General features: G+C 46.2%; 1 protein-coding gene across 1 annotated transcript in view; it reads left to right on the top strand.

Annotated features, from left to right (window-relative positions):
* Nucleotides 1–4,918, top strand: part of SPRED1 (sprouty related EVH1 domain containing 1) — a 52,718-nt gene extending 47,800 nt beyond the window's left edge. Inside the window, exons 5-6 of the mRNA XM_083167140.1 lie at nt 2,537–2,686; nt 3,355–4,918. Coding sequence (XP_083023266.1) covers nt 2,537–2,686; nt 3,355–3,999 — 795 coding nt within the window. The 3' untranslated portion in view covers nt 4,000–4,918. The remainder of the gene's footprint in view (nt 1–2,536; nt 2,687–3,354) is intronic.
* Nucleotides 4,919–25,371: the final 20,453 nt, after the last annotated feature.

The following is a 25,371-nucleotide window of genomic DNA, read 5'->3' as shown; positions in this document are numbered from 1 at the left end:
TCCTACCGTAGTAGAAAGTTCCATTGTTGTGTTTAAAATTAAGACTAAACACCAGCTCTTGTTGGGCTCTAGGCAACAACGGATGTGTGCCCCTTAGCACACACGGCCCTAAGTAGGTTGCCTAGTGGATAATTCAGCTATGCATATAACTAGGCTTCCCGCTGCCGGGTTATTTCCTATTTCCCCAGCATACCCTCCAACATGACCCATTCCATTAGGTACAAAGGGGCAGATGTATTAAGCTTTAACAAGAGATAAATGCAGGGGTGATAAGGAGAGATAAACGTCCAGCCAATCAGCTGCTAACTGCCATGTTACAGGCTGTGTTTGAAAAATGTCAGTAAGGAGCTGATTGGCTGGACGTTTATCTCTCCTTATCACCCTGGCATTTATCTCTTGTTAAGGCTTAATACATCTGCCCCATTATGCTCTGTTGCTGGACTTCCCTGCCAGTGGCAGTTACAGAGGTGAGGCTCCAGCACAGTCTAAAATTCAAAGAGGGGGGAGTCACATCAACTGCCAGTGAGCCTAGGACAGTGATGTTTGGGGTGGCATTAGGTGTGGCTCCCCTCTTTGAATATTGGACTGTGCTGCAGCCCCACCTCTGCAACTGCCACTGGCAGGGAAGTCCAGAAACAGAGCATTTTGTACCTAATGGAATGGGCCATGTTGGAGGGGATGCTATAGCAGAAGACGCAAGCCTCTGTTTAGGAAGACATTGCAGTGGTATTACATGTAGAGAAATGTGGCGGCTGCCTGGGTAAGTTAGACGTCCCTGTAATGTAAGCATGGCAGTCACCGCATTGTCAGGTCACAGGCAGGCAGAAGCATTCAGTATTCCCCCCCTCATTCTTTTCCTGTGTTTTTCTCTTTTTTTCTCCTTGTCTTTTGCTGTGTCGCCGTGGAGAGTTTCCATGGTAACGTCGCCTTGTTTATAAAGTGGGTCTTCATTGGCATGCTGCTGCCCACTCACTTGCAGATCCATAGTCCGCCTGCAGACGCACAGAACTCTTACCCGCTCTCATTCCAGCAATTGTCAGCTCTTTATGGTGGGAATGAATGTATTAGTTTCCGGGATCGTCATCCATCCTGTTGCATTCAGCAGCCGCTGACGTGAGTTTAGCAATCAGGAGAATGAGTCTAAAACAGGAATACAGGAGTCAGCACCTAAAGTGGCCTGTAGCCATAGCCAGGAAATGGGAACTTGCACTTGATCAATCCGACGGGGGAATTAGCGGCGGGCGCCTATTCAATGTTGTCTTTCCCGACAGCATTGAAGAGGCATCTCGGCAGATTGGACCCGACTTAATTGCAGAAGCGGTCTCGTTTTGCCGAGAACGGCCATGGATTCTCAAGCTCACGGCCAGATCTCGGCGATCCATGGCAGTTTCTCGCGACCACGCCCCCTTTTCAGCGCTTGGCAGGCGGGGCATTAATTCCCACCTGTCGATTTATCAGTCAAGCAGGCCGAGAGCAGGACAGTGTCACGGCTGTCGGGACGTCCCGACAGTCAATATCCCCCTACTGTATGTCTACGTTCAGCTGGTGGAGTACAGCGCAATAAGAACCTGGAAGTGACGTGCTTTTTTGTTTAGGGCAAAGACCTGGGGCCTTGATTGCACATATAAGGATTATAGGTTTAGTATGTCTAGGTTGACGTTCATATGGTCAAAAACATGGTTACATGGCGATGGTCGACATATGAAACGTTTTTTACTTTTTCATATTTCACCTTACACAAATTTTGGGGTCTGCATCAGAAGATCTGACCAGAGGCCACCCTAGTCAGAGAGCACATATACATTAATATGTAACTCATATACAAGTAATAATCAAAATAATAACAAAGACAAGAATGATGGTTGCATTTAGTTGTTCGTTTGTGTGATGAATTTATTGCTATCTACTAGCAGAATATTATGTAAAACACCATCATATCAAACTATTATATAGTATAACCATTGTCCATTTGCTAACGCGATATCGGAAGTATCACCAAATTTATATTTGCCGAAAAGTGGATTGTTCTAGGTCAGGGCTGACCAAACCGGTCCTCGAGATCTATGAACAGTTCCCATTTCCCAGACCCCCTAGCTATGCATAGGTGCAGTCATTACTAACTGTCACGTTTTCAAACATGTGCTGCATTCATTCCCAACAGACACATTCAACAGATCCACAGGTGACCTGGAAAAAATGACCTGTTCGCATATCCCGGGGACCGGTTTGGTCACCCCTGTTCTAAATAAATTGATCAAGCTTTTTATACAGCGCAGAGACCGTATTGGGCCAATTAGTACAGCAATCGTGTGCATTCTAGATCTGCAATGTGCATGCATTTCATCAGCCAGTAGGTTGTGTGGATGGGGCATGGAGCTCCTCAGTCCAGGATGTGTTGGTGTCCATGCATGGCGTAGCAAGGCATGTGATAATCATTTTGTATTATTAGAATTAACCCAAGAACATTTATTTTATTGTTGCTTCTTTTTCTTCTGTTGTGTTTGACAATGACGTTTTTTATGTCTGTCCGTTGCAGATGAACAAAGATGATCATTGCAGCACTCAAAATAATGACTCCTTTTTCCATCATGACTCCATTCCGACGGATGAGCTCTACCGAAGTTCTGCCATCAGACCATCTCCATTTGAGAATCTTAATCCCAGGAGAGCTTACATGCACACCCAGGTGAGGAGACGCAAGGGTAGTAAATTAGTAATTAACTTGGAGTCTGCTTACTAAGCCTTGGACAGAGGTAAAGTACCAGCCAACCAGCTCCCAATGGCCATGTTATAGGCGATGTTCGGAAAAATTATTGGAGCTGGTTGGCTGGTACTTTATCTCCGCCCACTTTATCTCCATCTTCTTACCCTAAGTCACTCTCGCAGCAGCACAGTATGGATGATTGCACACCAGCACAGATCAGAATATCCTGTGTGATCTTGTGCTGCTGTCTCTCTCTCTCTCTCCTGTCAAAAGGTTCCCACAAGGGGGGGATAAAGAGAGTTGCCAGCAGCGACTTTTGATCAGCTAATCACTGCCCTTGTAAAGAAACTCCTTAGTGGCATCCCTGGCCGAATCTATAGAATTCAGGAGATTAGAAGTACAATGCAGGGCAGCAGGAGATTTATGACTGAAATGGGAGCATCCTGCAGGATGTGGGAGGGTAGGCAACTATGGGCTAAATATTACCACTATAAATAGTTAATTACTTGAAAACTCTCTGCAACGTTCAAAGAATTATTGACCGTATTGTATGATAACTTCATAATAAACATTGTTTTCCACACCAAGAAATGACTGCTCCATCATTTTGGTGATTTAATACCATGACCTTTTTTTTTCATCCACTGCAGGTTCCCCTGAAACCCTTGCGACATGTCAGCTTCCAAGATGAAGACGAAATTGTGCGTATCAACCCCCGTGACATCATCATTCGGCGCTACGCAGATTATCGGCACCCTGACATCTGGAGGAACGACGCCGAGCGGGAGGACCACGAGATCAGCGCTCCTTTCACCAAGGCAGACAGTAAAAAAAACAACTATCTTTACTCCCCGGCTAACGGCAGAGACTCTCTGAAAGAGCAGAAAGCATCTGGAGTTTTTAAGACTCAGCCTACATCCTCTTTGAAGAAGCGGAAGAAAGAGGATGGGGAGCGCTCTAGGTGCGTCTACTGCCAGGAGCGGTTTAACCATGAAGAGAATGGGCGGGGCAAATGCCAGGATGCTCCGGATCCCATTCGCCGGTGCATCTACCAGGTCAGCTGCATGCTGTGCGCCGAGAGCATGCTCTACCACTGCATGTCGGATTCCGAGGGCGAATTCTCCGACCCCTGCTCCTGCGACACCTCCGATGACAACTTGTACCTGCGATGGCTGGCTTTAGTCACGTTATCGGTCATTGCCCCCTGTATGTGCTGCTACCTCCCTCTACGAGCCTGTCACCACTGCGGGGAGGTTTGCGGTTGCTGCGGGGGGAAGCACAAAGCAGCCGGATGACGCACAAACTTGGGGAACCCCGGGATGGAATTTCATAAGTTGCCGATTGGCTGCTGGACTCGATACAGGCGGTTGTAGGTGACGCTGTTTGTGGGTGACGTGCGGAGGACTGAGCTATCTGCGTTCAGATAGGACCAGCGAGAGTATGTAACAGTGCCAGTCTTGCGTTCAGATATATTATTTTTCCCCCCCACCTTTTTGTAATTAATATTATTTTATTTTTTATTTGCCATTCCCGTTTTTGAATGCAAAAGGATTCAATCACGTTGTAACATACGAACTACAAAAAAAAAAAAAATCCCACAGGATTACACTGTCCGCCGAGTGGATCTGATTTGAATGTTTATAGATAGGGAGAAGATGAGAGAATTTATAGAACAAAAATATATATAAATATATATGTGTATACATTGACATGCTCCATTTTCTTCTCACACTTAAATAATACATCTGGTACTTCCAGAGAAGACTAACATTGTGTAAAGTATTGGACGACCTACAAATACACAATATCTAAATGAATTTTTAGTGGAACTAAATAATTTCTAGTTTTATTCAAGTGATTTTTCTGTATAAATAACAAATGTCTATATTTAACTATAAATGTACGGTACAAGAAGATTTTATGACTTTTGGGAGGAAGTTTCTTACAGTCCCGCCCCCTTACCTAGCTTCCCCTGTTTTCCTGTTGAGAATTGGGACATTCCGCTTTTGGGCTGAGTCCTGCTGCTGCTGTGTAAAGGGGATCAGAGTGTCTCTGGCAGCTGAATGGGTAAAAAGAATAAGCTGTTTATCAGTGTATTGTTTTACTGATGATTTTACTGTTTATCCAGCTTTTATCTGTTTTCTCCGATCTACCTGTGTTATGTCACATTATTTATACACTCTGGTACATAGAATATAACACAAGTGTCAGATATGTTGGTGTGTCTCTTTATTTCGGGGTACTGCGGATGTTCCTCTACCGTTCTTGTGGTCTTGCTGCCACATCGTAAGCCGTAGCTGTAGCTGCATATGGTTCGTCTATTTGGGGTTTGGGACCAAGTGGGGTCCGCCCCCTGGAGCCGGAGGGAGGACCTATTTGGGATTTTTAAAATAGGTCAGAGTGGAGGGTGGGAGATCAAGAGGGCCGCTCCCCGGAGTTACCTTTTACTCTTGTTCAGGCACCGGCAGCCAGGACACCGCGCTCCTCTTCCTCCTCCGCAGCAATCAAGGGCAGGCAGGGAGAGGGCTGAAAAACCCGGGCGGCAGCAGCGGCAATAGCGGTGAGAGCTAGAAGCCGGGTCGCGCACCCTGACAGGCTGAGGGAGCGAGCGGCAGCCCATAGTGCGCACAGGCGGACACTCGGGGAGCGGATGACAGCGGGAGTGTGTGTGCATGCAGGAGGAGGGGTGCGGCTCATAAGCTACATCCGATGTGACGCACATGATGCCGCCAGCGAGCTCTCACTTGTCCAGCTTCCGCTCCCTGGACATGTCAGTCAGGCTGCTGCCAGCTCCTCTCCTGTCCGCAGCAGCCCCGGATCCGGCGCAGCTCTTGGTCCGGGAGCAAGCAGCACCTCAGCCCGCTGATGCTGAGATGCCGTAGACCAGGATGAGCTGTGCGGCGCTTCGTGCAGCTGCACAGCTTGTCCCCCCTGTAAAAACATCCCTGCTGGCTGCCGCCCTTAACATGTGCTGTGCCACCCCTAGGCCCGTGCCTCACGCGCACATTGGAGTGTTGGGCTGGCATAGCGGAATCCTTCAGCTACCAACCCTGTGGTGCCCTTCCCTCACCTAGTGGCAGGTTCGATAATCGGACGCACCATCGGACCACTTTGGTTGCTTAGAATAACAGTACGTATTTCACTATAAGGAATATTTAATAGGTAAAAAGGGAAAACACATTCCTTAAGCATGTAACAGAAAATATCAGTTAAAATATACACAACCCCGATAATTACTAGTGGCAGTGTGTGTGCCAATGGCACCTCTTGCATTGAGGGGTAGGATGGTGTGCTGATGCATGGCTTCCTCCGATTTCATGAATCATATGTTTAAACGATTAATGAAGGAAAAAAGTTCCGGGCAATGTATTATTTACCCAGTGTCGGTCAGAGTCCACGTGATGTCATCTGAATTAGCAAGATCTCCTTGCAGTAAAGTGCTGTAATAATCACAGACGGTGCAACATGACCTCGCTGGTCTGGAACTGGATGGGGAATATATTTGGTGAGCAAGCTCAACGCGTTTCGGTCTGGCAACCCCACACCTTCCTCAGGAGCAGAAGGGGGGTGTGGGAAAGGTGCCACACATACACTCCCGCAAGTATTTATCGGGGTTGTGTATATTTGAACTGATATTTTCTGTTACATGTACATGATTAAGGAATGTGTTTTTCCTTTTTATCAATTGAATATTCCTTTTAGTGAAATCTTGTTGTTGAATGGATTCGGTGAGATTTAGCGCTGTTCAGAACGTTTCTGTAATATGTTTATGTTTTTGGAGAGATCTACAGACCCCTCTCTCCTGAACAGCAGCTGTGACTGTACGTAGTGATCTGTACCTTTTGCTTAGAAGGGTATGGGTCATAGGGTTCCTACTATGAAGGTCGACCTGGCTTTTGTTGACACATGAAAAACGTTGACAGAGTCGGAAGGCACTTCGGGCACGGTGCCTCGCTGTGCTCAGCCCCCTATTATATTCTCCCTCCATTGCCGTAGTGGATGTTAGGGTATGATATACCGCCTGTTTTTTTTGGGGGGGGGGGGTGAAAAACTCATGTCGACACACAAAATAGGTTGAAGTGGCTGAGGTCGACAGGTTTTGTAAGGTTGATACAAGCATTAGCATTTTTTCCCCCCAATGGTATTTCATTCCCTACCATCCACTATGCCGCGGAGGGAGAATATAATAGTGTGCCATGCGCAGGGAGCCATGCAAGGGTACACGGTACACTGATACGGTGTCCGTGTCGACATACGTAGAAATTTGGGATTAAAAAAAACATGAAAAACTCGTGTCGACCTTTTGACCTTTCCATTGTTCACCTAATGCTTGTGTCAACCTTCCAAACCCTGTCGACCTTAGCCATGTCAATCTGTTCTGTGTCGACCTAAGCCCTGTTAACCTAATGTATGTCGACCGTCATTGTGTCGACCTTACGACCGTATCCCGCTTAGAATGTCTGCCGTTGGGGCCAGGGATGCTGACCGAAGACGCAGTCGGTGACTGCAGCACGTCCTGGAAATGACCACAACACTCCTGCATTTTTGACGCCTCCCCCCCCGCCACACCCCACACCCCACCCCCCAATACCCAACTTTTGTCACCCAGCGTCAATGCACAGATATCTGGACATATAACCTTTATTAGTAAAAGAATACAGATCCTGATCATCCAATCACGAACGCAGTCACTGGCTGAATATTGCCCCGGACACAGTTGCAGGGATCATACTGTATGCTGCATTTGTGGTGCAGTCCCCTCATTATATTATATTATATATATATATATATATATTTATATATATATTTATATATATATATATATATATATATATATATATATAGTATTCCAAGTAGGCGGCACTCACACAGGCTTTGATAAAATAAGTCCTTTAATGGTCCGACAGTTTCGGGGTTCCCCCCTTCGTCAGGGACAGCAGCACATCAGTGCTCATACAAACAGACATATAAATACCCACCACAAATACCACCGCCCCCAAAGCACATTGATTACGCATACAGGACTCACCTGCCGAATCGCCATGACACACCACGCCGTTACCGGAAGTCCTCCGAGCTCCCGGTCCAGCTGTGTGTGCAGACGTCAGTCCGGTTTGCTAGCAGCTTCCGCCAACCGGGCATGTACACTCCGCCAACCAAAGGCGGAAGTGATCAGGAGCTCGGAGGACTTCCGGTAACGGCGTGGTGTGTCATGGCGATTCGGCAGGTGAGTCCTGTATGCATAATCAATGTGCTATGGGGGCGGGGGTATTTGTGGTGGGTATTTATATGTCTGTTTGTATGAGCACTGATGTGCTGCTGTCCCTGACGAAGGGGGGAACCCCGAAACTGTCGGACCATTAAAGGACTTATTTTATCAAAGCCTGTGTGAGTGCCGCCTACTTGGAATACTATATATTGTTCTGCCCAAACATTGTAGTGTCGGCAAACCCCATAGGGATATCAGCTATAAGGGCCTGTAATGTAGACGTTTAGCATAGCCCAGTGGTAATGTTTCAGTGCCAGGTCAGGAAGTGTTACTGTACCGCACAGTGGGAGCCGTCCCCACTGAGAAATTGAGGTTGGTTCTGTTTTATTGCGGAATATGGATGAAGAATGCGAAATGATGTGGTTTCCGGTCAATTTGTTGACAGCGTCAAGGATATGGATAAATGCACAAGCTCGACATAGACAAAAAGTTGACACAAGCAAAAGGTTGACTGGTTAGTGGTTTATACATGGAAAGGTCGACACCAGTTTTTGGGACTTTTTCTCTTTTTTTTTGGGACTTTCACATCTTTTAGTAACCACAAGGACTCTGGTTGGGAACGGTAAAGTGTGACGAGCGAGGTGCGGCAAGCAAAGTGAGCCATGACGAGTACAGTAGTTTGGTGACTACATGCTGAAATCTACAAATTTGCACCAAGAACGTGAACCAAGAACTTTCATGCGTTGACCGTTTCCACGTCTGCTTTTTTGCCAATGTCGACTATGTCACTGTCAGTCTATTCCTTTATTACCAGGGATGAAGAACCTTTGGCCCTCCAGCTGTTGTTGAACTACACATCCCAGCATGGCCTGTTACAGTTTTCCTATTTGGCCATGCGATATACCATAAATAAATTATTTTGGCCCCAAAAAATGTTCAAAACAATCTTGTCAAGTAAACAAGTAAAGACATTGGGCGAGATTCTCTATTACAGAAATGCGGTAAAAACCCCGTTATTGGGGCTTTTACCGCATTTCTGTATTCTCTAACCCCCCTCCGCAGTGTCACCGCTGCGGAGGGAATCGCCAGCAAAAGCTGGCGGTTCCCTGCAGAAGCCTATGGGCTTCTTACCGCAGCGGTGTGTGAGGGATCCGTCACGGATCCCTCCCAGCATGCCCTGCGGCCGGCGCGTCTGTCTGCCCATGCGCAGACGGACTCCCGGGTCATAGACCCGGAAGTCCAGCAATGGCGCCGCATCGCAAGGGACAGCTCTTACCGCAAGAGCTGTCCCTTGCGTTAATGACCGCATATTTTAGAGAATATGCGGTCATTAGAAATGCGATGCCGGGCGAAGAGGGCTGCGGATTTTAGAGAATCCCGCCCATTATATTTATAAGTTACTATAATCCTTTGCACGGTGGTACGTTCTGCACAGTGCTTTCCATATATGCTTATTGTACAGCGGTTTGTGCTGTAAACATAGGCACAAGTCATACCTACATACATACATACATTACACTAAATGGCCACAAATATGTGGACACCCAATGAGTGTGTTTGGCCAATTCAGCCACAACGATTGCTAACCGGTGCATTAACTTAACCCTTTGAGGGCCAACATCTATGTGGGAGATGTGCAAAATATATTGTTATATAAATTCAAATAAAATGTGTTGTGTAAATAAAAAAAGATTATGGGTGAAATTTAATAGGATGAGAGATTCATAAAGTGAGAGATTTGGTAAAAAATCTCCAGTTGTTTTAAAGTGGCAATCATTTACACTGCAAAACCAGTTTGATTTTGCAGCGTAAAGGATTGCCGCTTTAAAAAAAACCTGGAGATTTCTTCCCAAGTCTCTCACTTTGTTTCTCTCACCCTATTACATTTCACCCTATATTTCCTATATAAGGTATACATTACAGGCCATTATGGTGAATAAAAATGTTTGCATGTAAATTTTGACAAAGCAGCAACTAGGAACAGCTCAGAGCTGAAGTGGTAGGCCACACAAGCTCACAGGATGAGACCGCCATGCACAGAAGTGTGGGTAAAAATTGTCCTTGTTTGCTACTCTCCTATTGGACTTCGAGCAGCGGAGTCAAATGTCACCGTCTAATGGGCGAATCTAGGTTTGGTAAATGCCGGGAGAACACGAGAGTCACGATGCTTCGTGGTATCTGTAAGGTCCGGTGGAGGAGTAATAATATTCTGGGGCTATTTTCATGGTTTGTCATGGGCTCCATCATTCAAGTGAGCAGGGCTGGCCAACCCGATACTCAAGATCTACCAACAGGTCACATTTTCCTGACCATTTAGTTGGTGCACAGGTGCAGTCGATACAAAGTCACGTTTTAGAGGCCACCTAGCTCTGATGCACAGGTTCAGTTATTATTAACTGTCACATTTTCAAACCTGCCGCCTTCGTTCCTAACCGACACATTCTACTTATTCACAGGTGGCCTGGAAAACATGAACAGTAAATTTTGAGGACTGGTTTGACCACCTCTGGCCTAAAGCTACAGTACAGTATGATATCCTAGAGGATTATGAAGTTTGAGGTTTGTGGTAACAGTTTTGGTAGTCTCTTTCCTGTTTCGGCATGACAGTGTCCCCATGCATGAAGTGAGGTCCATCAAAAAAAGATTTGTCCTAGAAAAACCTGTTGAACCTACACAGAGTCCTCCTGACCTCAACCCCAGCAAACACCTCTAGGATGACCTTGAATGATGACTCTGAGTTGACTATCGCCCAACCTCACTGATGCTGACTAGTTGAACTCTGTATTGTAGCAGCATGGGGATCAGACCAGCGCCACATTAAGGCCATGGTTTTGTAGTCGATGGACTGCCACATTTTTATGAAGTATGTGGCCGCATTTGGGCTAATTGAGCAAATTTCGGGGCTACGTTATTATTCTAAGACTAAGGTGGCAGAATAGTGATGAGGGAACATATTTTATTTATATTAATGAGATCAATATATGTTAATTATTTATAAACTATTAGACAAACTCCGCATTTCATTTTTTTTAGCTATTTTTTTAAACGCGCTAGGCCAAAGAGCTGACAGTGAGTGTTTATAACCACAAATTGGCAGAAGCTGGGGATTTATCTTCCTCCGAATCACTAGAAGGTATAAAAGCCATAACACTGCGGGGAAGACTTCCAGTTACATTTCTATTTAGAATGATCATTTATGATACAGAATTTGTGCCCAGCCTTCTCTTACACAACATGAGTTTCAGAAACAAGAGGAATGTTCTCTTCTCTCTGATGCATGAATTGAGACTTTGTAGGAGACTCAATCTGTTCTGTGACCCTTCTTCTCTGATGTCCCCCAGCAGCCTGAGACAGCTATTTATAGAGGCGTGGGGGAATCTTCTCTGGTCTCACAATGTATTTGTGTCCCTTTGGCCATACATATTTATACACATTAGACTTTACCAAACCGCTCTGTACTCCCACCGTAACCATTGTTAAATACAGAATTCCAGCAGGTATTGCTGTAACTCGATATCAACCTCAGGTGGCAACACTCAGAACTGCTTTTTATATGGAAAATTACAGATGGGTGACATTTTGAAAGTAATTGACATCACAGCACACACTGGGGCAAATACATTAATGAAGTGATAAAGTGGAAGGTGATAATGCAGCAACCAATCAGATCCTGACATTTTTCAAACTCCGCTTGTAACTTGACAGGTAGGAGCTGATTGGCTGGTGCTTTATATCAATCCACTTTATCACTTCACCAGGCTTAATATATCCATTCTGCCCCATTCTGTTGTAATGGTCTAGGAGCTATGCCAACACAAGTGGCCCTCCAGCTGTTGTTGAACTACACATACCAGCATGCCCTGCTACAGTTTTGCCAATTGGCCATACTAAAACCATTGCGGGGTATGCTGGGATGTGTAGTTCAACAACAGCTGGAGGGCCCAAGGTTCCCCATCCCTGCTCTAGAGCATCAGCATTTTTTTCTTGGCCCCCTAGGATAAACGTATTCTTTATGGATACATTTTAAAGAAAACAAATAATACCCCTTTCACACTTGCAAGCTGGGTTCTAAGTTCTGGGTGCGACCCAGCTTGCAAGTGCTTTCACAATGGCCACCCGACCCGGAATGAAGTCGGGCAGGTGGCGTCATCTGGAGGCTTGGCCGGGGTGGCGCTGGGAGAAGTCAGCACCTCCCAGCGGCGCATTTTTACTGCAGTGAAAGGGATCTGAGTCAGGCTGACCTGGAATACCTGTTCACACTCAGGACCTGGGTAGAAATCCCGGAATGCTGAACACGGGATGCAGTGACAAGACCCTTTAACACTGAGCGAAATCCCGGGATTATGCGCGTTCATGTGCAAAAACCCTGGATATTTTTGCAAGTGTGAAAGGGGTATAAATACATTGTACCTACCTATCATCCTGAGGGTCAATTATGTGGTGAAGAACAAGGTTGCACTTCTGATTGTCCACGTTACAATGGGCATTCTCAAGCACTGGTTTTGCCTATCACTTGGAACATAAATAATTTGACTTGATCCTGGACCACCAACCTGAGGCACCCCTGATTTGATACATCTTCCCCTACACTCCGCTAAAAGACTTTGCATCCGTTCCGAGCTTCAGAAGCTCGTGTCTTAATGGGGCACATTTTGCATTTCATATCACTTTTGTAAAACAAAGGTTAAAACAAACATTTAAAAGTGGCACATGCGGTGTTCCATCACTTTGTTCATTTCAGCCAAGTAATAACCTAAACATGCCTGCTCTCCCAGATCCACAGGGAGGCTCCTGAAAATGGAGTGACCCTCCCAGCCACCTGGAAATATAGGGCCTTATTCTGCTTGGAGCGTCCGGGCCGTACGCGTACGTCCCGGGGTTTTTTACGATCTGCGCATGTGCAGATACGCTAATGCGCCGGCGCGAACACTCCACAACGCTTACGGCCGGTGTCTCAACGTGCGAAAAAACCTGTACGCGAGCGTACGGGTAATGGGGCGGCATAGGGGCGTGTTGATGGGAGCGGCCGAAATAATGAGGGAAAATGGGCGTAAATATGGGCGTACACGGGGGTGTGCACCCAAAATGAGCGGTGCTACTACCGCACGATAGACTAAGGCACCGTTCGTTTCGGACACCAAACAGGCGGCCGCCAACCGCCAGCTAAAACCACCCCTACAGATACCGCATGCCAGCGTGCGCCTGAGTTGGCTAATTAACGCTGATTACTACTCAAACACATACACCTGAATGTAATAAGCAATGCTGCAGTCTATTAACTCCAAACCATGATTTCACTGCCTGCAAGCCACACATGCAGCACGCAAACACATTGGAAGCTTATGTTTCTATACTTCTCCACATTTAAAGGTTTGTTTAATTTAAGGTAAGATTCTTTTTATACGCTAAGGTAGGTATTTGCTAAACAGACATATTCACTACCTGCTTTCATAGACTTTACGCAGTAGCACACTCAATCTACACAAGTCGACATGTGTCAACGTCTTCACTCTAATACTAACATAGGTTTTGTATTTAGGATACAATAACATAAACCACATCTAACACCTACAAAGGATGTTTCAGCAATGTTTGAAGCCCATGCCCACTATTTTGCACACAATCTTCTATTGAGTTAATAGAAAACAATAATTGAATAACAAATAGATTAATTAATCAATTGTCAGATTAGTAGTTGAGAGGCAAGATTTGCAGATCCATATATGTGAAGGGTATGCCAGCGTGCACGGACGTACGCTCACTCTAACGAGCGGTGACATAAGCTGAGTTTTCCATTGAAAACAATAGGGACCCGTCCGTGCAAACTGGCGTACGCTCAGATCTCCGCAAGAAGTCGGTGGGGAGACGGAGGAGAGACGGCCGTAGACGGCGCCGTACGCTCAGTTGTACGCCAGTTGTCGGAGTGTAAGGGCTGGGCCGGCCGCGTACGTTGCCGTACGCTCATTTGTACACCACTCCCCTTCTACGGTATTTCTGCCCATACGTAAGCGGCTGATTTGTGGGTGGACTTAACCCCAACGGCCGCGTACGGCTAGCGTGCGGTAATGGCGAACGTACGCACGTTTGGCCGCTCCGATCAGAATAAGGCCCATAGTCAAGTCTCCCGACATACCTACACCTCGCCAATGTGCATGGCATCTAACAGTGCGGCAGGGGCAGGCTGGGCTGGGGGGCAGGGTGCCATCTGCCCCCCAGGCCGCTCTGGCAGGTGTGCTGCGGGCCGCGGCCGCCTTACCGTTTTTGCACTGCCGGCGGCCATGTTCCTGTAGTCTTTTAAAAGATGTCTGAGTTTGCGGCCACAGGAACATGGCCGCCGGCCTCCACGGCTACTTGGAGGAGGGCCCGGCCGCCTGTTCCCTCTGATCCCCGGGCGGCAGACGCTGGGTGTGGACGTCATGACGATGACGCCTCCCACCCACGCGTCTGCAGAGGAAGGAAGGCAGGCTGGACGAGTCGGGGGGCCGCAGCCGCAGCAGGAACCCCCGCAGCAAGTGAAAGTGAAATTCTGGGAGCCGCAGGACTGGAGGGAGAAAAATACAGTAAGTAAGTGAGAATTAAACTCACATAAAAAAACTATATTTCTGCTGTTTCCTGTATAATAATGCAATGACACCACAAGCTGCTCCCCCTGTATAATAATTTGTGTCATGACATTACTATTATTATATTATACAGGGAGAGCAGCCTGTGGTGTCATGGCATTACTTTTATATTATACAAGGGGAGCAGCCTGTGGTGTCATGGCATTATTATTATACAGGGGGAGCAGCCTGTGGTGTCATGGCAGAATTACCTTTTTTATGCAGGTAAACAGCCTGTGGCAGAGGCGGATTGGGAAGCCGGGCAAATTTCCACTGTGCCGTGTCCCGCACCCCTCAGTGGCCATTCTCCTACCAAGCCGGGCGGATACATATCAAACCTTGGCTGCCACAATTGGAGCTTCTGCGCATGCGCAGAAGCTCAGTTAACCCAGAGCCACACGACAATGGCGTGCTAGGCGAGGGGGCAGTGTCACTAGCTCCCCTGCATCATATACTAGGCTGGCTGTAGGAGGCTGTCAGTGTGGCAGCTGTGGCCACTCTCACTGCCATAGGCAAGCAGCTCTGCCTCCTTCAACAATGCACTGTTACTTATGGGCCAGTGCTCTGGACTTGCCCCCCAGGCTAAAATCTGCCAGCCAGCCCCTGCAGTGCGGGGAGGGGTTCCAGGAGCTGCCCAGCTGCTCAGGGCATCAGGTACTTGTGTAATATCTGGGCGCCCGATTTTTTCATCGGGTCGGAAAAATCGAGTCGATCACATGCGATGCGATGGACCCGATTTTTGCATTGGATCCAATGTTAAATGGTCCCTGAGACCTGATTTTACATTGGGTCCAATGTTAAATGCCCCCCAGACCCCATTTTTTTATTGTATACCCACCCTGTTCATACCCCCACTATCCATGTGGGCATGGAGTTGATTTTATATAGTGCCCGAAGCGTGGCGAGGGGACGTGGAATACATGTTAAGTAATCCGGGCTCGGTGGCTCGCTGCGCTCGCCACACTATATGAAATCAACTCCATGCCCACTTGCATAGTGGGGGTATGAACAGGGTGGGTATACAATAAAAAATGGGGTCTGGGGGGCATTTAACATTGGACCCAATGTAAAATCGGGTCTCAGGGACCATTTAACATTGGATCCAATGTAAAAATTGGGTCGATCGCATCGCATGCCATTTGGTCGCATGCGATGCGATCGACACGATTTTTCCCCAAAAAAAAAAAATCGGGTTAATCGCATCTGATTGTATGCCTTAAGTTAAGGCATGCAATCAAAAAATCGGGCGCCCAGATATTACACAAGTACCGGGCATCATTATAATAACACATTGCTCACGGAGGGCTGGGCATGTCCCTAAAGCACTGAAAAATAGAGGCCGTGATAAGAGGCCCTGCACCTCCATTAGAGGCACACCCATTCACTGGAAATAATGCCACTTTTCTGGGCACATCTAATGTGATCACCTGACAATATTATCCTGCATTGCAGAAATATCAGTATGGCAGGAGAATGGAGCTTAAAATCTGTAATCCAGGGATGGAGCAACCCCATTACAGATAGTAAGGAGGAGCACAGCCTAATCGCGCCCTATCTCACTCACTTTCTCCTTGATGGGTTCCAACAGCCAGGGGAAGGAGGAGGCTGTGTAGCTGTATGTAACCAGCTGACTGTGGCATGCGAGGCAGAGTGGAGGATCAGCCCTGGGGGATCCTGGTCTGGTGGATGCAAGGTGGAGGGGCAGACCTGGCTGGGGTCCTGTCTACGCTCCAGTACTGATAGGACCAGCCTCGCTGATGACAGCCCTATTCCTCACTGTCATAGTAACGGCCACAGTGCACCCTGCTGAGGTGGAGAATCCTCTGCTGGAGGTAGTGGCGCTGCTCAGGTAGGAGCTGCAGTTGGCAGGAGGTGCAACCTGGCCGCCACAGTTACTCATCAACCAATCAGATTCTGTCTATCATTTACCTATTGCATCCAAGAAAATTATAGAATCTATTTTCAGTTTAAGAAGCTTTAGTTAATGTACCCCTATGCCTTGTTGGACTTGTTCTTCCTGCTCAATTTAAGCAATTCACCATATATATATATATATATATATATATATAACGAAATGCGTTGGGTGATCCTAGCCTCCAACCATATATTTGAGCTAAGCACTTTATTACTACTTTTTACAGCATTATTAATGTCCAAATTGTTTTATTGTAAAAAGTTTTTTTTCTATATAATATCCTTTTATCTTTTTGATTTAAATAAATACCTTTTTTTATATACCATTTAAACGCCAAACGCCTATATACATATTTATCCATTTATCTCCGGTTCCAGATTGCTGCTTTTAAACCATTAGTCGCCACTACTTTATCTACTGTATACATACATATATATATATATATATATATATATATATATATATATATATATATATATATAGAAAAGCAAGTATGGTCCGGCACATCCACACATCAAATAAATTCACCGCGGGTGCCCGCATTAGTAGAATTGTATTCTATACCCGCTACATCGATGATCTGCTGCTATTCTGGAAAGGTGATCCCCTAGACCTTGAACAGGTGATTAAAACGCATAATAACAGCCCTAGTACTGTTAAATTTACATATACATCAAGTAAAACAGAGATACATTTCTTAGATGTATGTATCAGGGTGGAGGAGGGTGCTATTTCTACCTCCTTATTCACAAAATCCACAGATAGAAACAACTTTCTGCATCACTCAAGTTGCCACCCGAGGTCCAGCATATACGGATTACCGTACTCACAGCTATTAAGATGTAAAAGGATCAATTCTGATCCAACCAATGCTGAGATCCAGATGGATAAAATGGTAGGCAACTTTGTAGCACGGGGGTATAACCCTGACCAGCTGAGAACAACTAGGGAAAAAGTCTCAAAAATTCCACGTGAATCTCTCTTGGCCCCTAAAAAAACAACTCCTTCAAATAGCCTGATGATTCCATTTGTACAAACATACAACACCAAGAGTGAGCAGATTGTACGTAAAACTAAAAAACTATGGCACATGGTCCAATACGACAAAGAGTTGAAGCTACAGAACACTTCTCTAATGCCATGTTTAAAACGTGGGAGGAATTTACGTGACACTTTAGTCAAAACATATAAAGAACCAGTGACATCTGTTAACTCCACCAAATTAGGCTGTATACGTTGCACTTGTGTAACGTGCCAATTTATGATCAGTGGAGATAAATTATATCACCCCCACACAGGCAAAGCGCTTACCATTAATTGTACCCTAACTTGCAATTCAAAATTCACGGTCTATCAGATCTTATGTCCATGCGGTCTCTCATATATCGGGAAGACCGAACGAGCCTTCAAAGAGCGCATGGCCGCACATCGGTCTGCGATTAAATCCGCCATCAACACCAAAAAAAGTGATCAGCCTGTAGCTAGGCACTTCTTTGAAGCTCGTCACTCTATCACATCAATCCGTTATAGGATGATTGACCATGTGCCAGCCTCCATACGTGGAGGAAACAGGAGCTTGCGGTTATTACAACGTGAGGCATATTGGATCATGAGACTCAACACCCTCAGTCCAAGGGGTCTTAACAAGTCAACAGGCCTAAATGCGCTCATTTGAATAATACCAAAATATAACCATCTGTAGATTGGCACTAAGTGGGAGTTCTAGTGGTAAGTTTTAGCATCTTTTGAGCTGGTTGAGTCATTAGCAAGCACTAGCAGCCATTGTGGGTCCATTAGGTTGAGTGTAAAAGTGCCCATACACTAGTAAGATTTATCTTCAGATCTGGCTGGTTAGAACATAAACATGGTTATGGATGAGTGACAGTTTTTCAGTTTTCCAGCTATTCCAAGCAAATGGTCAACTGTCATTTGCTCTCATCCATAACCAGGATTTTATTCCAACCAGCCAGATCTGAAGATAAATCTGCATGTGTATGGCTACCTTAAGTCCTAGGCAACATTAGGAGTAGGGTCCAAGATATAGCATACTTACCATATCTGACATGATAATTACCACGATTGACTAGGTAGTAGGTCTGACATAGGCCCTTATTCTGGTTCGGACGGTACGGCCCGCGTGCGGCCGTACCGCCGATGTTTTTATTCTGCACATGCGCAGAGGTCAATCTGCGCATGTGCAGCCCCCTTCGCCGCAGACGTATTTCGTCCGCCGCAAAGGGGGCGTATAGGGGCGTGAGGGGCTTCATACCCTCATTTCCCTATGTGTACGCCCCGCGTTTCATGGGCGTTCCCATGCAAACGCGGGGCGTATGCATGGTAATGAGGGTATGACGCAACTCATGGGGGCGGAAAGCTGACGTCGCCGGATGTCAGCTCTCAGCCCCCATACAAGCTAGCACACGGACGATTGTCCGTGTGGTCTCAGCTTGCGGGAGCTGCTGGGGCGTGCGGACCTGCCTTCGATGGTCGACGACCATCGAATGCAGGGGGCAGCTCCCACCATGGTGGAGGCGTACGCCTCCACCATTTTTATGCGGATCGCCAGCCGTCCGTGTACGGACGGCCGTGGCGATCCGTCTCGTGGGCGGGGATTGGTTTGTGCGGCCGGAGCACCGTGTGCGGCTCCGGCCGCACCAACCAGAATAAGGGCCATAGATTGTGGTTACAGTTGGTGGCCCATTAATTTCTGATAGTGAGTAGACCATTCATGCTAGTGGTAATTTGATGCCTTTGGCTGGCATTTTGAATATAGCGTTTAGTCTAATTGGATGGCACATAGGCATCACCAGTCACTATGTTTATTATGCATGCTGACAGCCATTAACAGTTTAAATAATATCCATAGATATGGAATCTGGCAGATGCTGGATTATATGAATGTTTATTAGCATAGGTTGCCTAGAGAATTAGTCACCTTGCTGTTGTATGTAATCAGTGTTTCAATGTTGTTTGTATTTGTAAAATATATATCACTATGTATCACGTTCACACAGATTTCGCTGCGGGGACTGGGGAAACGTGCTGACGGCGTGACAGCCTGAAAGCCGTGCCTCCCGTTGCCGTGGTGATCATATTGTTTACATTACGGTCGCAACAGGCCGCATCTTACTGACGTCACGTAGTTACACGCCGGCTGCAGCGTGAGCGGGTTTCGCGGGCAGACGGCTCACAGGGGGCTATTTAAGGTTGGTCTTTTTACTGTGTATATTAAGCCTGAGGACAACACGCAAGTGTTGAACCATTGCTGTAAATTACATTTTTTTCACGAATAAGAATCTTCTGTATATACGCTGGAGTGCTGCATTCATTTATATATATATATATATATATATATATATATATATATATATATATATATATATATATACAGTGCTCGAAGTGGAAATTTGAAAGTGGGGGTATGGAAAAACAAAGGACTTATTTATGCGCGCGCGCTCTGAAAAAGGGGGCGTGGCCACTGAAAAGGGGGCATGTCTTTAAGTGTAGCGTACCATACCACATACCCCTTATATACCACACTAGTAGGACCCCTTATACTAGCTAATACTAGTGCCCCTTACACATTGTGCCACGTGGTATGAGCCAAAATTCATGGACAGCAAGGACAAACGGACAGGGTGCCTTATTCTAGTTCACTCTTTGAGGCAAATTCCTTCTTAGCTGGACAAAACCATGTGCACTGCAGGGGGGCAGATGTAACATGTGCAGAGAGATTTAGCTTTGGGTGAGTTATTTTGTTTCTGTGCAGGGAAAATACTGACTGCTTTATTTTTACACTGCAATATAGATCTCACTTTGAAGAAAAACCCCACCCAAATGTAATTCTCTCTGCACATGTTACATCTGCCCCACCTGCAGTGCACATGGCTTTGTCCAGCTAAGAAGGAATTTGCCTCTGAGTGAACTAGAATAAGGCCCAGGGAGAGTGACAGCAGGAACACAGAGAGAGTGACAGCGGGGACAAGAAGAGAGCGACATATGTATATTGGGCATCACGGTGTGTGGCAAATGTATAATCGGCATCACGGTGTGTGGCATATGTATAATGAGCCCAATATACATAGATCACACACCGTGATGCCCATTATCCATATGCCACACACGTGATTTCCATTATACATATGCCGCACACCGCAATGCCTTTGTGTCTGGCAGCTTTACTCTTCCCCGTATGGGGTGTCCTCTTGTCCAGATACACTACCCGCTTCCCTGGAACTCCTGGTGGGGGTTATGGGGCCCCTAACTACAAGAGGGATTCACCAGAATCCTGCTGACACTGATAACCACCAGGCTGGGGTCTTGGTGTGTGGGGAATGCACTGCTGTGGCCTTACTGGGTGTGCGGCTTGCTGGCACTGTTCAGGGGTGAGAGTGGGCAAGTGGGCACTGCGTGGTGGGGTATACCTGGATGCTGCATCAAGTTGCAGGCTCCTGCCCGTCACGAACTCCCGCTCCGGGTCATGCTGCCGTTCCCCACCTCGCCGCCTGCTGCCTCAGTAGCTGGGCACATACGTGGGCGGTCTACTCCGGTTCTCTGATGTCCGCCAGAGCATCAGACAGCAGACACCACCGCACTCAGTTGCCCCTCCGGTCGCTTGGCTGCCACTGGCTGGGAGGGTGTCTCTGGTCCCTGTCTCCATCACCGCCGGCTCACCTCTCCCCCGGCGTGTAGGACATATCAGCCCGCCGACGCACACTCTCCGCTCTCCTTCCTCTGCTTCAGAGATGTCTCCGCCTATGCCCCCCACCCTAAGCCTTCGGCCAGAAGAAACAATTTCACTTAATACCTGCTCCCTCCTTCTTCAGCACAGTCACACAGCTCACCCACAGTGACAGCGGAGTGAACCGGGTCCCCGGCACGGAGGTCATCCGGGTCACCCTTCGGCCAGCAGAAACAATTTCTCTGAATACCTGCTGCTCCCTCCCTCCTTCTTCAGCACAGCCGCGCAGCTCAGCCGCAGTGACAGCGGAGTGAGCCGGGTCCCCGGCACGGAGGTCATCTGGGTCACCCTGCTGACCTCCACGCCGGGGACCTGGCTCACCCCGCTGTCACTGCGGGTGAGCTGCGCGGCTGTGCTGAAGAAGGAGGGAGGGAGCAGCAGGTATTCAGAGAAATTGTTTCTAGCTAGTGGCGGGCAGTAACCTAACTGCACATCCACCCCACCCCTGGCGCCTGCTTTCTCCGATCAGTCATTGGCGGGCCGCTCAGGAAAGATATGCGGCTGCCAGGCTTCCTTTTTTTTTTTAACCCCCATATGAAAGTGGCGGTATGGCATACCGTCCCATACCGCCCCACTTCGACCACTGTATATATATATATATATATATATATATATATATATATATATATATATATATAGCTTAGTGTCTGTTAGTCTCCGAAACACTGCCTTCTGCTGGCAGAGTGAAGCTACATCTCTTTCTCACACATGCACAAACACAGAAGGTAGCAAACTAGCTTTTGAAGCTTTTGCTTTCAGCGGGCTTACTAGTATATATATATATATATATATATATATATCAGGGACGTGCAGTCAGGGGAGGCAGATAATGATGAAATGATGGCATAATGATGAAAATAATAAAAAGAAGATATTTATATATCTTCTTTTATTATTTTCATCATTTCTACCTCTCCCCCTGCCTCCCACCCCCTTTACTGCTGCATGTGAGGGTGGGAGGCAGTGGGAGAGGTGCCTCCCGCTGTTAACATTAAAACTCCGGCACTCACTACAAATAACTAACTCACCTTAACATTCAAATAATCAAATAAATAATGGGGTTTTTAGTTCATGAATTCATCAATGCATTTCAGCTTGCAGCCCATCGCCAAGTGACCCCATTTCACTGCAATGAAATGCAAACGATTTTATCAAAAGTGGTGATATCCACTTTTGATAAAATTGTTTGCTTTGGAAAAAACGACTGGAGTGCCTTTTCTATTGGAAGGATTGTATGGATTATCTAAAGTGCACCCAGCCTAGATGTGACTGTGACCACATATATATATATATATATATATATATATATATATATATATATATATATATATATTAGTACATACTCGAGAAATACGTAGTAATTCTCGTGTACATTTTTTTGACTGTTCTCGCAATGTTCCCTGTAGTGAGTTGCAGGCCCATATGTTTCTGTTTTCTTTCAGCACCACCTGGAGGGAGCTCTGGAAACTGCACCATGGATTCAGCGCCTGCGGACAGCAGCAAAGGGATGCTGCATTGGTGCGGATCATTAGGTTGACAGGGTTAAGGTCAACAGGCACAAGGTTTTCGCATAAAAAATGTTGACATTCAATAAGTTGACATTGTAAAAAGGCCACACAAGCAAAATGGTCAATATGAAAAAGGTCAACATGATTTTTTTTTACGGTTTGTGGTGTCTGTCGGCATATATGTCAACAACCCCAATTAGTGTAACGCATCTGCTCGCCATGCCTCAGACTCGGTGTCTTGCTGCGCTCGGCGCACTTTTATAATCTCACTCTGTGCCCACATAGATGGAGAAGAACAAGTCCAGTTTTGAAGAAAAAAAAATCATGAAAAACTCCCGTCGACCATAAGCATATCCTTTTGCTTTGTGTCAACCTTTTGTCACTTTTAAATCAGTGAATTATTACACAAAATTAATATAGATTTATAAGTGTTTGTTATTAGAATGAGGTTATTATAGAGACAGAATTATCATTTGTTATCAAGTCTGAATAACCCCTATAGATGGATGGTATACGTCATTGGGTCGACACACCAAATGTCAACATGCATTGTGTCGACTACTGTTGGCTTACATGGATTAGGTCGACATGGGTGTCAACTTTTGACTGTTGACCTAGCCATTGTCATCCTAATGCTTGTGTCGAATCTCCATCCATGTTGACCTTAGGTATGGCAACATATTCCAAGTGTCGAACTAAGCCATGTCGACATTCAGTGATTGACCCAATTCATGTCGACAATTCAAGCACTGTACTTAAAAAAAGATTTAGTTAAAAACCATGAATGAATATTATGTATTAGGGAAATGATACCATAACAGTGCCACTGGTGTCACTCTATAGTACTAAATACTGGATTAGGACTCTACAACGTATGTCCATAGTACTATGCCAATAATTAGCAGTAAGGGTTACCAGACAATGCTAGAGCAGCAGCTTCTTAGCAGGAAACTGGCAAATGAACTGCGCTGAAGGTATAGTGCACGCGGCAGCCCAGCGCTGCAGGCCTTGTACCAGTGGACGGTGAAGCACTCCAGAACGTATACAGAAGCTTGAATCCACATGGCCCAGTTCAGGCACAATGCGTTTGGCTGGGCTATGGCCACGCAGCTTTATCAGGATGCACACATGCACTCTGATGTACCCTTTAGATGCCCAAAAGGGAAAGATTATACCAAAACCTTGCCCAGAAATGTAATAAATCTTTACCAATTAACAAGCCTCATGTACCTTAGATTTAAAGTTATTAGAAATTTCTTGTACAAAGGCATGAGAGTGTGGTAATCGTATCACATATGGCTCATCAGGATAGGCAGGTAAGAAAAGTGTATGTAATACCCCTTTCACACTGCACTTGTTAAACGGTATATTGCCATTTTTTTCCCCTTTCAAAACATTTAAGGCTGCAGTGGGAAAGCGCCAGAGTTGATTTACCGGTTAAAGATAACCGGTATTTCAAAACGTTTAAAAAGCAGAGTCCTACAAAGACGTTTTTATGCAGTGAGAATGGCTCTGAAACGGTATTTAGTAAAAACAACAGATTACAGACCTGTCATAGGCTGTCCCCTGCTTTCTGCCTTGAAACGTGTTCAGGGGATTAAACGGGTTGACTGATGTGAATGGTACTTAAACGGTATTTAAAATGGTAATCTATCGCAATGTGAAGGCTCAGACCCGTTTTAAATACTGTTTAAATATACCGTTTTTTAAAACATTTTGGCAGTGTGAAAGCGGTATTCAGTGTTCCTTTCATGTAGAGACACAGAGGCAGAACTCTGGGAGGCAATGGAGTCATCTACCGCCGGGCTCCCGCTCCCAAAGGGGCACCTCTCCCTGGAAGTTTAAATCAGTTATTCAAAAGCCAACGATATTGCTTCTGTGGCTGAGTTCTGAAATATATATACATGTTCTATCTATCTATCTATCTATCTATCTATCTATCTATCTATCTATCGATCGATCTATCTATATGCTGAACAGAATATATATATTTTATATAAGGTTATATAGGGGGTTGTGTGTGTACGTATGTGTGTGTGTGTGTGTGTGTGGGGGGGGGGGGGCACCAATATATATCTTGCCTCCGGGCAACTGGAACAAACTTACGCCACTGTAGAGACATATGTGATAAGATGGTTCAGTTGTCTTGCTATAGGGTGATGTGTGATGTTGATGTAATATAAGGTCACAGCATAACGATAAGTGGTCAGGTTGTTGAGGAATAACCCTTTAAAGTTGTGATTTTTTTTCCCCATAGAAAAAGGCAGCAAGCGGCTGGTGCGCACTTTTAGCCTATGGGCTATAAAGTGACACAAAGCCCTTATCAATTTTCTTCTGCCCTAAATTTAGTTTATATAATGAATTTGTTCTAAAAATGTGGGGGCGTGGCCTGTCGGAAAGGGGGCATCTTTGCCCTAGACCATGCCCCATCTTGCAGCTGTGGGGGGCATGAGCCAGAGGCTCTGTGAGCTTCTAGCCATGCCCCCTGCCCCTCTGGCTGCATGAACAGCATCTATTCATCTCTGCTCACCGGGTGACAGGGGGGACTCCAAACTGCCCATACGCCATACCCCCCCCCCCCCCTCACAGGACACTGAGGTTCTTGCGGCAAGCGGACAGTTGGGAGGTATGACACCGTATGCGATAATGCATGTCAAGTCATGGCTGCGGGATACAACAAATCCTTTTAGAC

Source organism: Crinia signifera, chromosome 12 (assembly GCF_055691185.1).
Source record: "Crinia signifera chromosome 12, ASM5569118v1, whole genome shotgun sequence".
Taxonomy (NCBI): Eukaryota; Metazoa; Chordata; class Amphibia; order Anura; family Myobatrachidae; genus Crinia; species Crinia signifera.
The sequence above is the reverse complement of the archived record's forward strand: the minus strand, read 5'-3'. Positions and strand labels throughout refer to the sequence as shown.